This window comes from Meriones unguiculatus, chromosome 2, assembly GCF_030254825.1.
Source record: "Meriones unguiculatus strain TT.TT164.6M chromosome 2, Bangor_MerUng_6.1, whole genome shotgun sequence".
NCBI lineage: Eukaryota > Metazoa > Chordata > Mammalia > Rodentia > Muridae > Meriones > Meriones unguiculatus.
In genome coordinates this window covers 14,592,643-14,608,114 of record NC_083350.1, presented here as the reverse complement: position 1 = coordinate 14,608,114, position 15,472 = coordinate 14,592,643, and the positions used below count along the sequence as shown (strand labels likewise).

Sequence of the window (15,472 nt, the reverse complement as noted above, 5' to 3'; positions counted from 1 at the left end):
CTTCCTGGCACACGTCCTTTCCCCCACATGTACACACAAATGCATTTATATTTAAAAAGCATTTGTTTCATTTGTGTGTGTGTGTGTGAGAGTGAAGGAGTGTGCACCATGTGCATGCAAGTGCCGACGGAAGTGCAGACAGGGAACTGGCTCTCCTAGGACGGAAGTTACAGGTGCTGCTTGCTGCTCACTGTGGGTGCTGGGGATCAAACCTATGCTCTCTGCAAGAGCAGGAAATGCTGGTAACCACTGAGCTCTCTCTCTCTGCCTCAAGGTAAATAAATAAATAAGTAATAAAGAAAGGAAATAAACTAGTTAAATGAAAGTAACAAGTTCCTTTAACCTCAAATTCTTTCATGTTTTCATAGTTTCTTGGGTAGAAATAACTCCAGGATAGTTATTTACCCTAATCACTTGACATATTCTGTTTCAAAGTTTGAGTCATTAGTGGCAGAGAACTGGTTTTGTTCATATTTTTTTGTTGTTGTTATCATCTTCACCTAGCCTTTGTTACCCATCTATAATAACTATTTGTGGAGTGAACACTTGGCTATGTAAGTAAAATAATACAAGCCAAGAATGCTGATAGCATTGGTAGAAATACTGACTTTTGAAGTGGTTCCTTATTTTGGGGTACAGTGATGAACTAACTCAGTGTTGATATTTAATATGAGAGCCGGACATCAAATCAAAATGTCCATTAAGTAAAGATTTATAGTTGAATTTTGACTGAGAATTCAAGACTAAGTATGTAACCTTGAGTTACTCACTTAGAGGTACTAACAAAAACTTGGAGCATGTTGGGTCCTCCTAGAAGGACAGTAGGTAGAGAGCATTTGGCTTACCTTCTTTTTAAGATATAATGAGAGCATGCAATACAGAAGGACAGAAGAAAAAGTCTTTCCCAACCCAACCAGTTGTCTGACTGTCTTCCTTCCTTCCTCCCTTCCTTCTTTCTTTCTTTCTTCCTCTCTCTCTTCTTTCCTTCTTCCCTCCTTCTTTCTTTCATTCTTTCTTTCCCTCCCTCCCCCTCCCTCCTTCCCTTTCTTTCTTTCTTCCTTCCTTTCTTTCTTTCTTTCTCCTTTTTGAGATAGGCTATCACTATGTAGCTATAGTGAGGCAGAGATCCACCTCTGCTTCCAAGTTCTATTTTACAGGTGTGACTACTATGCCCAACTCTAGCACTGTTCTTAAAAAAAAAGCAATTTTATTTCTTTCTTGTTGTATGTTTATGAACGTGGGCATGCACATGCCACTGTGCAAGTCTGGATGTTAGAGGGCAGCTTGGGGAGAGCCAGTTATCTCCTTGACTATGTGGGTCTTAGGGATCAAACTGGGTGGGCAGGCTTGATGGCAGTGCCTTTACTAGCTAGGTCCCATGTTGTTGGCCCTTAGTCCTGTTCTTTAAAAGTAACTATTTTGAGGCCATTATGTTTCTTAGAGGCAAGTTCTTAAGTATCTATCCTGTAAGAACTGGTATGTTTGTCTCTTGATAGAATCCTTTTCCTGTTAATGTTCTTCATTGTTGGCTTTTGCTTAAGTTATTTAGGATATGTCTTAGTCACTGTTGATGTGAAGAGACCCCATGACCAAGGCAGTTCTTATGAAAAAGAAAGAATTTAGTCTTGGGCCGGCATACATTTTCAGAGCATGGTCCATCATCATGGTGAGAAGCCTGACTGCCTGCATGTAGACATGGTGCTGGAGAAGGAGCTGAGAGTTCTACATCCACATCCCTAGGCAGACACACACACACACACACACACGCACGCACGCACGCACGCACGCACGCACGCACGCACACACGCACACACACACACACACACACACTCACACACACACACACACGCACGCACACACACACACACACGCACACACACTCACACACAGAGACAGACAGACAGAGACAGAGATAGGGAGACAAGAGACAGAGAGACATACTGAGCCTGGCATGAGCTTGTGAAACCTCAAAGCCAACTACCAGTGACATACATCCTCCTAATCCTTCTAATCCTTTCTAATAGTACCACTCTCTAGTGACTAATCATTCAAATATATGAACCTATTGGAGCCATTCTTAGTCCAACCACCACAGAATATCTTCTTCATATCTTCACACATTGAAGATATAACTTGTGTTTTATTGTATGTTTATTCTGTAGTGTAGTTTATCCCCAAGTGATGATTGTTGTGCAGACTGTTTAGTTTTGGGTAAGCAGTGGTGTCGTGAATACCTTGCATTCACAGAACTTGTCAACTTGTCAAGTTTATCTGTGAAGTGAGTTTTTCAGAAAGCAGATAGGAAGCTTTTCCTTTATAGAGCTAGCCTGTTGGAAGGCAGTGGATAAATACATAAATGTAAATATTAGGTGTCAGAGAATATGAATATCCCGTAATCCTTTGTTCTATCTCACCCACTAGGTACTCAGTCTATATGTCTATAAGCCCCAGCATTGGTGTCCATGTCCCCTCATCTTAGATTGGTGCTTCCTATGCTAGGAAGAATTCTAGTCTCCTAACTTCCTTTTGGGTACCAGCCATGTTGGAGTAGGCAGGTAGAATGGGAGGGGAAGAGGAAGCACAGAGTATAGGACCCTTTTTTAGACTTTCTGGAACCCAGAGGCATGAGTAGATGTTAGTGGGCTTAATTCTCCCTATTTTGAGGGACAGGAATGCTCGTGTGTAGAGCCAAGTGAGACAGAAAGGCTGCCTTGTGTTGGCACCACGTTGATTGAGGCTGGAGTCCAATGATTCCAGGTGGAAGAAGGCCCATGGCATCATGTGTGGCAGTGAGATCCTTGAAGGGAGCCTGTCCTACACCCTTGAGCCTAGCCACCTGCTGAGAATGAGGGAGACTGTTTCTCTAGCCACTCCCACTTCCTGCCCCTTGCTTCATGGGAGTTTTGGAAGTTAATCCTGCTGCCATGTACTGGGCACTGAGCAAGTGTCTACCTGCATCCGGTGGCTCAGAGAATCTCTACAAGCGATGCTCTTTTTACTTATTGTAGTCCTCACACGTTAACAGTTTGTAAGCCTTTATTAGTTCGATGGATAAGAACAGCATTTTAAAACATTTTATATTTTTACTTATGGATGTGTCTATGTGAATGTATGTGTGCCTGCAGAGGCCGGAGCATGGGTGCTGGAAACTGAACTCAGGACCCGTGGAAGAGCTCTGGGTCATCTTACCAGCCCCACTTGGTTGTTTTGAATAGCATATTTTACTCTTACTTTAGGCTGAAGAGCTTCTCGTGTGTTTATCAACTTGGACCATTCCTGTTTCAGCAAGCATCTTTTGAGTACTTTTTCTTTAGCGGTGTGCTGGAGGTTAATAGGGAAAAGAAAAAGAAAAAGCTTGATTCTTCGCTCTCAGCAGTAATCCAACTAGGGAGCCACATTTTATGTAATGTAGGAAGATGCCATTGTAAGCCCCATTTTACATAATGAGAGCTTGGGGGGAATGGGGAGAGAGATGAGGAGGTGATAGGAAAGCTGTGTGGGAGGAGATAGAATCAATTTTTGTGGGTTGATTGGTGTTCTTTACTCCATGCGTGAAAGCTCCTTTTCAGGCTGAGTGCTGCAAGCGGCAGGAACAGCATGCTTCTCATCCAGTCATAGGCCTGTGTCCGGCACTGTCCGGCCCTGTAATATCAGATTGGAGACACTATTCTTAGAAAGCTTCAGTAGCACTGCAGAGACGGCTCAGTGGCTCAAAGCACTCGTTGAGGATCTGGGTTCCCTTCTGTATGGTGGCTCACACCTGTCTTAACCCTCGTCCTAGCAGTCAACACGCTTTTCTGATCGCCCAGTACCAAGCATGCTTGTGGTGCCTGGCAAACAGGCAAAGCACTCAAACCATTACAAACAGGAAACATAAAATCTTAAGTGTTTTAGGGTATGGATAGAAGTGTCCTTCTGCTCAGTGTGGCACTGGAAGGAGTAACTTGAAAGTATCAGTAGTGTGGAGATTATTGGTGAAACCAACCAGAAGATGGATTGGTTCCTGTGAAATTTTTACGAAGAAATGCTGAGAGCTAAAGTCATTGGTACACAGAGGGGGAAAATGCTGGACCTCTGCTCTGGGCTGAATGGTGAGGCTTTTTAAGTTTGTCTTTGTTTGATCCCAGCACTCAGGAGGCAGAGGCAGGCAGATCTCTGTGAGTTCTAGGTCTGCCTGGTTTACAAAGTGAGTCCAGGACAGCCAGGGCTACACAGCTGTCTGGTAAAAAAAGAAAGAAAGAAAGAAAGAAAGAAAGAAAGAAAGAAAGAAAGAAAGAAAGAAAGAAAGAAAGAAAGAAAGAAAAAGCAAACTGTGGTGGTTTGAATAGGAATTGGCCTCACAGGCTCACATTTAAAAAAAATTTTTTTTAAGATTGCAGCATTCTGCCTGTGCACCAGAACTCATTATAGATGGTTATGAGCCACCACATGGTTGCTGGGAATTGAAGTCAGGAGCTTTGGAAGAATGATCAGGGTTCTTAACCTCTGAGCCGTCTCTCCAGGCCCCCAGGCTCATATATTTGAGTGCGTGGTCATAGGGAGAGGCACTGCTTGACAGGGACTAGGATGTGTGGCCTTGTTGGAGGAAGTGTGTCACTGGAGGTGGGCTTTGGGGTTTCAAAACCTCAAGTCAGAACCAGTAGCTCTCTCCTCTTGCTGCCTGCAGATGTGGAACATTTGGCTCCTTTTCAGCAGATAAAGGCATTGGTGTTTGTGGTGATCTGAATAAAAATGGCGTCCGTAGATTGATAGGGAGTGGTATTACTGGAGGTGTGGCCTTGTTAGAGGAAGTATCACTGTGGCCCAGTGGCTCACTGTCTTCCTGCTGCCTGCCAATCCAAGTAGAGAGCTCTCTGCTACCTCTCCAGCACCAAGTCTGCTATGATAACGGACTAAACTTTACTCTGAAACTGTAAGCTGGCCCCAATTAAATGTTTCCTCTATAAGAGTTGCCATGGTCATGGTGTCTCTTCCCAGCAAGGGAAAACTGACTAAGACACAAATAAAAGAGACCATAACAGTTTGTTCAGCTATTTATCACCGGACTATGCTAAGTAGCCGTTAGCACTATAGACCTAGCCCTGCCTTCCTGGATAAACACCTCCAAGTGTGTGGGTTAAAATGGGTTGCTTAGGAAAGAGTACTGGATGGGTGGCATACGTCTGCCTTTCGCTGGCTTTCTACTGGCTCAATTTTGCCTCTGTAGGCTTTATTAAGAAGATGATATCAGACCAAAAGAAATGATAAGCGTGGCAGTTTCCTTCAATGCAATAGCGTTTCACTTTCCTGTAGTACCTTAAGGGATTCCATAAGCATGGCTGAAAATGTACTCAGTTGGTAGACTGCTTTCATGCCTTTGGTCCTCAGAACTGGCAAGCAGGGTGGTTGGGGCAATTAAGAATACTAGCTGTTCTTCCAGAGGACCAAAGTTTAATTCCCAGCACCCACATGGCAGCTCACATCTGTCTGTAACTCCAGTTCCAAGGGATTCCACACCCAGACATAATATGCAGGCAAAACATCAATGCACATAAGATAAAAACCATTAATTTATTTTTAAAAGGAAAACAAGCATGTTGCTTCACAGCTGTAATCCCAGCACTGTATGAGCTAGATGCAGGAGAATAAGTAGCTCAAGATGCAGGGAAGTCTAGGGTCAGCCTTGGCTACATGAGATTCTGCTCAGAGGACTACAGCAAAGTTCTGCTGGCTGTCCCTGCCATCCCACCTCCAGAGGGTGAAAGCAGTGCCCACAGCAGAGGGAACATAGGGAGGACCAAGGCAAGCCAGGTATTCTGCCTCTTTGGGTGGCCTAGCTGGAGCAGTGCTGGAGAGCCAGCTGGTGCGCTGGCCAGCTCAGCTGCCGCCCAGGCCCAGATCAGGGCTCTGAATTGAAAACCACTCCAAACTGTATATCATCAGCAAACAGTTCACCTTTTCAAAACATACAGTGAGACATATTCTGGGGTCACAGGTAATTGGACAGGTTAAAGAATTTAAGGTAGTGTGTGGCACACACTTACCCAGCTAGCACTTTCGAGGTAGGAGGATTATGATTTCAAGGTTAGGCCAGGCTAAATGCAAGACTGTCTCAAAACGGGGAGGCAACAGAAGGGCGCTCCCCTCAGGTGGGGAGAAGACACTGTTTTCCACAGCATTAATGGCTACTGACTTGAGTGGAACGCTCTAGTACATAGTTTGGGAGACCCCAGTGCATATTTTCATGTTAGGAGAGGATTGTTTAGTTTTTAATTAGCAGTGAGCTTCGCTGGTTGGTGTGTAGAATGCCTTCAGATCTGGGTAAGACTGGAGAGGACTGATTTATCTGTGGATGCCAGTATAACTGACTAGGCAGCCTCAGATGCTGAGTGGCGTGTAAGATCTGGTGTCTGATCATCTGATGATGGAGGCACTGTGAAATGAACTTGCTGCAGTATGAGGAAGAACCAGTGAGTCTGATTTGTTGTTAGCTTCCTGGGAACTACACATTAGATGTTTCTCTTCTAAGGACTTATTTATTTTTTATAACAAATGCATATGTGTTTAGCTTGCATGCACGAATGTACCACATGTATGCCTGGTGCCCACAGAATCAGAAGAGGGCATTAGATCCCTTGGAACTAGATGGCTACTCGCCACTGTATAGGTGCTGGGAACCAAACCCAGATCCCTTGCAAGAGCAGCAAATGCATTTAACCACTGGGCCATCTCTGCAGCCTTTGCAGATTAGATTCCGTTCTTTTTTTTATAAGGCTTTTATCTTGAAGTAATTATAGACTAATAATACTTTTCAAACGCAATAAAGGAAAGTACTGTGTGCTTTTTACTTTTCACCTAATTTCTCCCTGTGTTAATAGAGCTGTAGGATTGTCATAGCATGGTGGCATATATGCCTTTAGTCTCAGAACTTGGGGGACAGAGGGAGGTGTATCTCCTAGCTCAAGGCCAGCTTAGTCTACAGAGTAAGTTCTAGGACAGCCAGGTTTCAAGAAACCCTGTCTTGAAAATGCATACACACAACATATATATGTATGTACACATGTATGTATATGTATAACTGTTACTCACCAGCTGTTGCAGACCTTTTTCACTCTCCAAATAAGAATTGTGAGTGGCATAGAGAAGCTCTCCCAGTTTTGGCTATTCTGGGCCCTTTTGTGTCCTTAGGGGCTAGCCTCAGCTCCAGAGATTTTACGGCTCTAGTCCTAACCACTGAGGATTCAGTACCCTTTACTCCAGTTCAAGCCAGACACTTAAAGCTGCAGGCATTAGATCAAAACATTGTTGCTCTGAGTTCTAAGCGTCAGCAGCCTTGGTACTTGGCAGCTATTATAAGTCTTGACCTCCAGCAGCTGTGAGGGGCAGCAGCCAGCAGCTGCAGGTGGCACTGCTAGTTTCAGGGTTCCTGAGCAGGCCTCTGGTCCTGAGATCCCTGCCCCATAGCTGCAATTCTTACACTCTCAGGCTCCTCAGCCCTATGAGATGGTAGTCTAGCTTGCAGGCCTAAGGTAGCTCAGATCCTTGACCCTTCAGGTTTGGCAGCTATGTGAAACCTTTCCACGAAATAGGGCGTATAATCTGCTGGCCTGAACTCTTTGAAGTTTCTCTGCGCCCTGTTTTTGGCCCAGCCCCTCTCTGGACTTCTAGGCTGCCTCTCTTGCTATTGCAGCCGCAGCTGTTGCCACTGCTCTGCTGCTGTTTGCCTCTGTGTGTTACCAGCTTAGCTATGTCACTAGTATGATGAGGGTCGGAAGTAAGCAGAAATGGCTGCTTTAAAGCTGGGTGTGGTGGTGCACCCCTAAAATCTCAGCATTTGGAACATGGAAGTAGGGCGGTCAGGAATTGAAAGCCATCTTTGGCTACATAGCAAGTTTAAGGCCAGCCTGAACTGTAAGATCTTGTCTTTAAAATGCTGGAGAAGTGGCTCAGATGCTAAACTCCAGTTTTGGGGAATCCAACTCCCTCTTCCAGATTCTGTGACCAACTACATGCATGTGGAACATAGACATACATGCAGGCAAAACACCCACACACATAAAATCAGTAACATCTTAAAAAAAAAAAACCAAACTCCTTATGGAAACAACAAGAACCCAAAACAAAAGCACCCTGCCCACCCACAAAGTCACATGCAAAAGACCACTTGAAGTCGGATATGGTGTTGCACCTCTGTTATCCCAACATTTGTGAGGCTAAGGCAGGCTGAGGCCAGTTTGAACTACATAGCAACTTTCATACCAGCCCCTTTAGAGTGGGCTTAAAGATTTATTTTTATGTTCAATTGTTTTCCATGTAGCATGTATATATGTATATGTATGTATGTATGTATGTATATGTGTACCATATGTATGCACCATGAATGCCTGGTACCTGAGGAGGCCAGGGGAGGGGGTTGGATCCTCTGGAACTGGTTGTCATAGGTATGATTTTGAGTCAACTTGTGGCTGAGAGTTGAAGCTAGGACCACTTCAAGAGCAGCAAGTACTGTAAGCCACTGAGCTAGCTTTTGGCTGTCTCCAAATTGAGCTCAACAGCCTGCTTCTACAGCCAGGAAAGAAGCCAAGGCCACATGTGGGTGGAGAGAAGAATCAAGGTCTTTGTATGTACCCCAGGCTAGCCTGTGGCCTTCCTCCTGCCAGAGGCTCCCACATGCTGATGTGTGTGTGTGTGTGTGTGTGTGTGTGTGTGTGTGTGTGTGTGTGTGTTTCAGACTTTAATACATAACTAAGCAAGCCTCAACCGCTGAACTGCTCCCCCAGGTATTTCTTTTGGTGTTGTAGTTATATGTAGCTTCCTACTTATTTAGTAAGATTTCTTAAATTGTATCTATACACAACTTTTTACTTGTTTGCTAACATTATTTTTACTAAGTTTCAAGTACAGAAAAATAGAATACCACAATAAAGACCACCCGTTGTCACCTGTATTTTGTGCTAGTTAAAATGTATCCATTTGAAAGTTAGTTGCAGATGTAATGACTTTACTCGGGAAGGTGGAGCCTAGTCTGAGAAGGCATTTCCTGCTGCAGTCACTGCATGTGCATCTCCTATATCACCGGCTGGAGCCCGTATTCCCTACTGTCTGTATAAGGTGTTTTTTTAAAAAAGATCCCTCTACTTATTATTTACACAGCATTCTGCCTGCACGCCAGAAGAGGGCACCAGATCTCATCTTAGATGGTTATGAGCCACCATGTGGTTGCTGGGAATTGAACTTGGTACCTTTGGAAGAACAGCCAATGTTCTTAACCCCTGAGCCATCTCTCCAGTCCTGTGTAGGGTGTTTTTGTTTGTTTGTTTGTTTGTTTGTTTTATTTGTTTTTCCAAATCTGGGTTCAAAGTTCACACAAGGTGTTTGGTGCTTATAGCTCCTTTGTCTTCTTTAGTTTAAAACAGCTCTCTGGTGTATACTTATTTTCTGTGATGCTTTTTGAGTGATCTTTATGATCATGGCTCTAAGCTTTTATCTATCTGTCTGTCTGTCTGTCTGTCTGTCTCTCATCTATTTTGCTTTTCTGAGACAGGGTTTCTCTGTGTAATAGCCTTGGCTGCCCTGGACTCTCTTTTGTAGGCCGGCCTTGAAGCCTCTGCTCGGATTAAAGGTTTATGTATGTACCACACCCACGTGCTCTGAGCCTTTTTTTTTTTTTTTTGGTGTCTTTTATGTATAAAATCGTCATCTTCAAGTAAAGACACTTTGACTCCTTTATTTCCATTTGCATCCTCTTGGTTTCCTGTAGTTGTCTTATTGCTTTAGTTGAGACTTCAAGTACACAATTGAACAGGTATGGAGAGAGTGAACAGCCTTGTCTTGTTCCTGACTTTAGTGAAAATGCCTGGAGTCATTTCAGTAGAAGTTGGTTATGGGCTTGCTGTATATCACCTTTAATATGTTGAGGTATGTCCCTTGTATTACTAGTCTCTCCAGGACTGTTACCATGAAGGAGTGCTGGCTTTTGTCAAAGACCTTTTCTGCATCTGAGGAGATGATCGTGTGATTTTTGTCTTCCAATCTGTTTATGTTATGTTGAACAAACTGCATTTCTGTGATGAAGCATACTTGATCATGGTACACAATTATTTTGCTGTGTTCTTGAATTCAGTTTGCAAGTATTATGTTGAGAACTTTAATGTATGTTCAAAAGGAATATTGGTCTGTAATTTTCTTTATTGGGTCTTTTTGTGCGTTAGGTAGGGTAATGTTGGACTTGTAAAAGAATTGGACAGTGTTCCTTTAGTTTCTAGTTTGTGGAATAATTTGAGGAGTATTGGTATTAATTCTTTGAAGATCTGGTAGAATTCTGTGCTGAATCCATCTGGCCCTGGGCATTTTTGGTTGGAGACTTAATTACTGCTTCTATTCAGTAGGGGTTATGGGTCTGTTTAATTTGTGTATCTGGGCTTGGTTTATCTTTGCTAAGTGGTATTATTCTCTGCTGAGCCATCTCATCCACCCGGATTCTATGAATTTTTAAATTTATCTTCTGATTTCCTTAATTACCTAGTTATCATTCATTAGTGTGTTGTTGACTCTAAATTTGTGTATTTTTTATAGCTTTACTTACTGTTTACTTTTAGTTTATTCCATTGTGATCAGATAGAATATAAACAGTTACTTTAGTTCTTTTGGTAAGACTTGTTTATGGATTAGTATGTGGTCAAAGTTAGAAAAGTTCCATGTGTTGCTGAAAAGAGCATACATTCTGTATCTATTGGATGTAAATAGTCTGTGGATGTCTGTTAAGTGCAGTTGATCTATGATGTACTTTGCCTCTGAGGTTTTCAGTTGGTTTTATTTTAGATGACATAAAGATGAGAGCAGGGCGTTGAACCCTCCTTAGTCAAACAGGACATATCTGAATTTGTGTGTTCATAAGTGGTTTAGTGTATGTGTATGTGTGTGTGTAAAGTTGGAAAATGTAATATTTGTTAACATATTTACAGTGGTTGATATTTTTTAAAAGACTGATTTTTATTTTATGTATATGGAGTTTTGCCTGGGTGTATGTCATCACTGTGTGTGTGCAGCATCTGTGGAGGCCAGAAGAAGGCTCAGAACCTCTGGAATTGAAGTTACAGATGATTGTGAGGCATGTGTGGGTGCTAGGAAATGAACCTGGGCCCTCTGCAAGAACAACAAGTACTTTGACCACGGAGCCATCTCTGCAGTCCCTTGTGTATCTCCTTGGTGGTTTTTTCCCTTTATTAAAATATAGAGGCTGTCCTTATCTTGACTTATTTTTAAGTCTGTGTTAGCTGATATCAGTAGCATGCTGGTTTGTCTTTAACTGCCATTCACTTGCTAGATTGTCTTATGTCTGTGGGTGTCTTTGTAGCAATTGTCTTATGTCTGTGGGTGTTTTTGCCGTGAGATGTCATTTTTTTGGAGTTGAGAACTCTGACTAGAACCAAGAATGGGATAGCCACCATCCCCTCAGAAAGTGCTGTGGCACATGGGTTTTTTTTACTCACTCTATCTTTTGTGCTTGTGCCTTCCAGACTGTATCTCTTCAGCACTGTTGTCCTAGTTATAAGAGAGCTTTGTTCCAGACTGTCCTTAGTTATTAGCAAGTTATGATTAGTAGGAATTTGAGATATTTTCTTGGGTAGAGTTACATCCACCTTTTTTTTTCAAGCAAAAGCTTTATTAATTTTTTACTCACGTGCATGTGTGCTTCTTTGTGTGTGAACAAGATGTTCACAGAGGCAAAAGGAGGTTGCTGGTTCCCTTGGAGCTGGAGTCACTGGCATTTGTGAGCTGCCTTACCTGGGTGCTAGGATTGAACTCTGGTACCTGGGATAGATCAGCAAGTGCTTATAACCACAGAGAGTCTCTCTAGCCACAGTTATGTTCATCCTAATGTGTGGTATAAGCAGAGGCCGCTGCTCTTGTGTTTGTGTTGGCTCTGATATTATAATACTATTTCCTCCTTTGGGATTTTGTACCTGAGCTCTGGGTATTTGCAAGTGAAGAGAGCTAGCGGTGTGTGCCTTTAGAGGAGGTGCAGTTCTACGTGTCTGTCTCGCCCAATGCTGCGAACACGTTATGTTTATTACAACAATTTGAATGTTCTCTCCATTTTTAATAGGGTGTCTGTGGAAATGCCCATGTGAGGACAAGCTGCCTACCGTACGGAAGATGGGATCGAACAGCAGCAGGATCAGTGATCTTCCTAGAAACGAGTACTTGAAAAAACTCTCAGGCACTGAGTCTATCTCTGAAAACGACCCCTTCTGGAATCAGCTCTTTTCATTTTCTTTCCCTGCACCAACCAGCAGGTAAGACACCCTGGAGGCGGAAAATTCCCACAGACTGCCACAGAAGCCTGTTCTGTCAGTGTGCTGCTTCCAGTGTTCTTTCACTGGTTGTCATGTGCGTCACTGGGAGATCTGAATGGGGGAAAATAGGAAATATGTTTTTATATTAGGGCTCTGTCTCCTTTATAACTATAAAGCTATAACTGCCAATAGCAGTTCTCTTGAATCTTCAGAGGTAATGTGAAGTCATTTCCACATATCCATTCAGAATTACAGAACTGTTTATATACAAACAATAGCAAGTTTTCTCCTCTGGTTAAGTAAAATATGTCTTGTCTGTGTAAGCATATAGATCATTGCTGTATTCTTTTTAATGGCTCTAGAGTAGCCTTTCAATATGTAAAATCAGCTTTTTTTTCCCCTTCCTGAGATGGGGTTTCTCTTTATAGCTTTGGTTGTTCTAGACTCACATTTGTAGACGAGGCTGGCCCCGAACTCACAGAGATCTGCCTGTTTCTGCCTCCCAGACTGCTGGGATTACAGCCATGTACCTCATGTGCCCGGCTAATCAGCTATCTATTTATGAGCATTTAGACTGTTTCTAGCATTTTGTTAATTGATAGTGCAGAGTATTATTTATACAATACATACATATAATTTTATTTACATGCATACAAATTTACTTCTACTGTGAATTCTTTGAAGTGGAATTGTTGGGTCAGAATGTGTATGCATTTGTAATTCTAGTAGATATGCCAGGTTATTCTATGGAAGTTTTATCAGTTCATGCAATGAACCACAGAATCTCAGAGGCCTTGTGTTTCCTTACTATTGTCAATTTAATATGCTTTTTGGACTTTAAAAACATTTATTTTATTCTCTGTGTGTATGTATGTATGCATGTACGCATGTATGTATGTATGTATATGTGCTTGTGAGCCATCTGGCATGGGTGCTGAGAATCAGACTCTATAGTAGTTTGTCTGTAATTGCTGATCTGTGTTTCCAGCACCACTTTTTTTGTTTCAGTTTTTGGGATTTTTTTTTGGCTTTTGCTCAATCCTGATTTAACAGGTACAAACAGTATCCCATGTAAACTGTTAGGAACATTTGATATTTGATAGATACATGGTAATACAGAGAAACTGGAATTATTGAATTTTTATAGACTCAATAGCTATATTTTTCAATGTTTTAAACAACATGTTGAGTTCCTACCCTCTGAGAATGTGTAATGGTAGGTAGGAGGTGAAGGGCAGTGAGAGTAGATGGAAGTAAGCTTGTTACGCTGTTGACCTTGGGGAGGCCAATGTAGTGTCCAGGTGGGCCAGTGGAAAACAAGGATTCTGGAAAGAGAGATAGGAACAGAGGGAAGATGCGTCAGTCATGTGATGTGACATGTTGTGACTCAGCCTGGGCCCCATTGGCTCTGAAGAAGGGGCTGATAGGCCAAGACAGGAGCAGCCTCTGGGAGCCGGAAAGGCCTTCTTTTCCTCCTGTGTCTGGAGCTGTTGTTAGACTTCTGCCCTGCACAACCGCAGCGTGATAAATTTCTATTGTTTTACACCACTGTACTTGTGGCAACTTTCGTAGCCACGGTAGAAACTGATATATTTTGAGGTATGAGCCACATATCATTTCCTGTTGTAATTTTCTGAGTTTAGTATACTCTCTGAGTTAGATGATCACTTCCTATTTCTTGCCACCCCTCCCCCCAGCATTAGCATGCCTGAGACATGGAATCATGTCTGTGGCCTTTTGTGACCTGCTTCTTTTGCAGGTCCGTCAGAAAAGTAAGGACCACATGCTTCTCAATCCCCTTTTATCGCTCTGTTATATTCTGCCATACGAATGTCCAATTTCTTGATTCAGTCATCAGCTAGCAGACATTTCTGTTATTACTGTATTGTTGGAGCTTTTGATTTTTGAGACAGGGTCTCATTGTGAAGCCTTGACTCTTTGTTTCTTTAAAGACAGGGTCTCATGTAACACAGGCTGGCTTCAAATTCTTCATGTAGCAGCCGATGACCTTAAACTGATCTTCCTGCCTCTGCTTTCCAAATGCTGGGCTTACAGGTATGTTTCACCAGGCCTAGCTTATCTGTCCTTTTTTTTTTTTTTTAGAATTTTGAAGTAAATTAGTGAAGCAGAAGTAGGACGGTTATTAAGTTCTGTACAGCCTGAGCTATGTAGTAAGAACTTACCTTACAAAGAAAACCCCAAAACCAAAACATGGGGCCAGAGTGATGCTCAGTGGTTTAAAATTCTTACTGCTTACTTGTTTAATTCCCAGGACCCATGTGAGGCAGCTCATAGTTGCCTGTAATTCTGGCTCCAGAGGATCCAACGCCTCCTTCTGGCTTCCTTGGGCACTCACATGTACATGTGCAGATAGTCGCACACAGATAGACACAGACACATAAATAAAAATCGGTATTTTAATTAACAATTTAGCTTCCACATTTGCCACATCTGTGTTAGTGCCTTGTAGATTAGATTACTAAGGTTTTATAATTTATTTGTGATTCATTGATATAGGTATTTTGCACTTTTTCTCAAAAACCTTTTATTATTCTGTTTATTCTGTGAGATACTAATTCATTCTAGTTTATAGAGAAAGGCATAAAGGAATTTTTATGAAAAGCTATGGAAGTTAATTGTATCTTGAAAAGCCTTCTGTACATTATTATAGCTTCATTATTCCTTTTGGTGGGGACATAGCAAACGATCACGGGGTACCCAAGAATCAGGGTGACCATTTGGGTTGTTTTCACATTTACTATGGCAGTGAATGATGTCACACAAATGGGCAGGAGTGGGTTCTTGAAATATGAGTGGTTTTTGACAAAACCACTTGTGTTCATTTTTCATTTGTGTTGAGAGGGGTAAGAAGTAGTGTGGGAGGCTTAGACAGTTGTCAGGGGATGCTGAAAATGCTTCCCACCCTTTCTCCTGGTCTGACAGTGACCTGATGAGGCTGCTCAGGTGTGAAGTGGCCTAGGACTGGGGGAATAAGGCTATGTCCACCTGTTACTTACTTTTGGCACACATTAGAAAGCTGAGGAAAGAGAATCCATGTGTTGGATGGATTTGATGAAACACATTTCCTTAGAACAGGAAGGTTCTCAACCTTCCTCTGTGTAGTTTTGGCTGTCATGGACTCACTGTGTAGGCCAGGCTGGCCTTGAACTCAGCGATTCGCCTGTCACTGCCTC

The 15,472-nt window shown here is 42.5% G+C and overlaps 1 protein-coding gene across 4 annotated transcripts in view; it reads left to right on the top strand.

The window, feature by feature from the left end:
• Dym (dymeclin) overlaps positions 1-15,472 on the top strand; it is a 272,516-nt gene that overhangs the window by 13,085 nt on the left and 243,959 nt on the right. For all 4 annotated transcript variants that reach the window (XM_060377040.1, XM_060377038.1, XM_060377039.1 and 1 more), the window contains exon 2: positions 12,089-12,278. In XM_060377040.1, coding sequence (XP_060233023.1) covers positions 12,139-12,278 — 140 coding nt within the window. In that variant the 5' untranslated portion in view covers positions 12,089-12,138. The remainder of the gene's footprint in view (positions 1-12,088; positions 12,279-15,472) is intronic.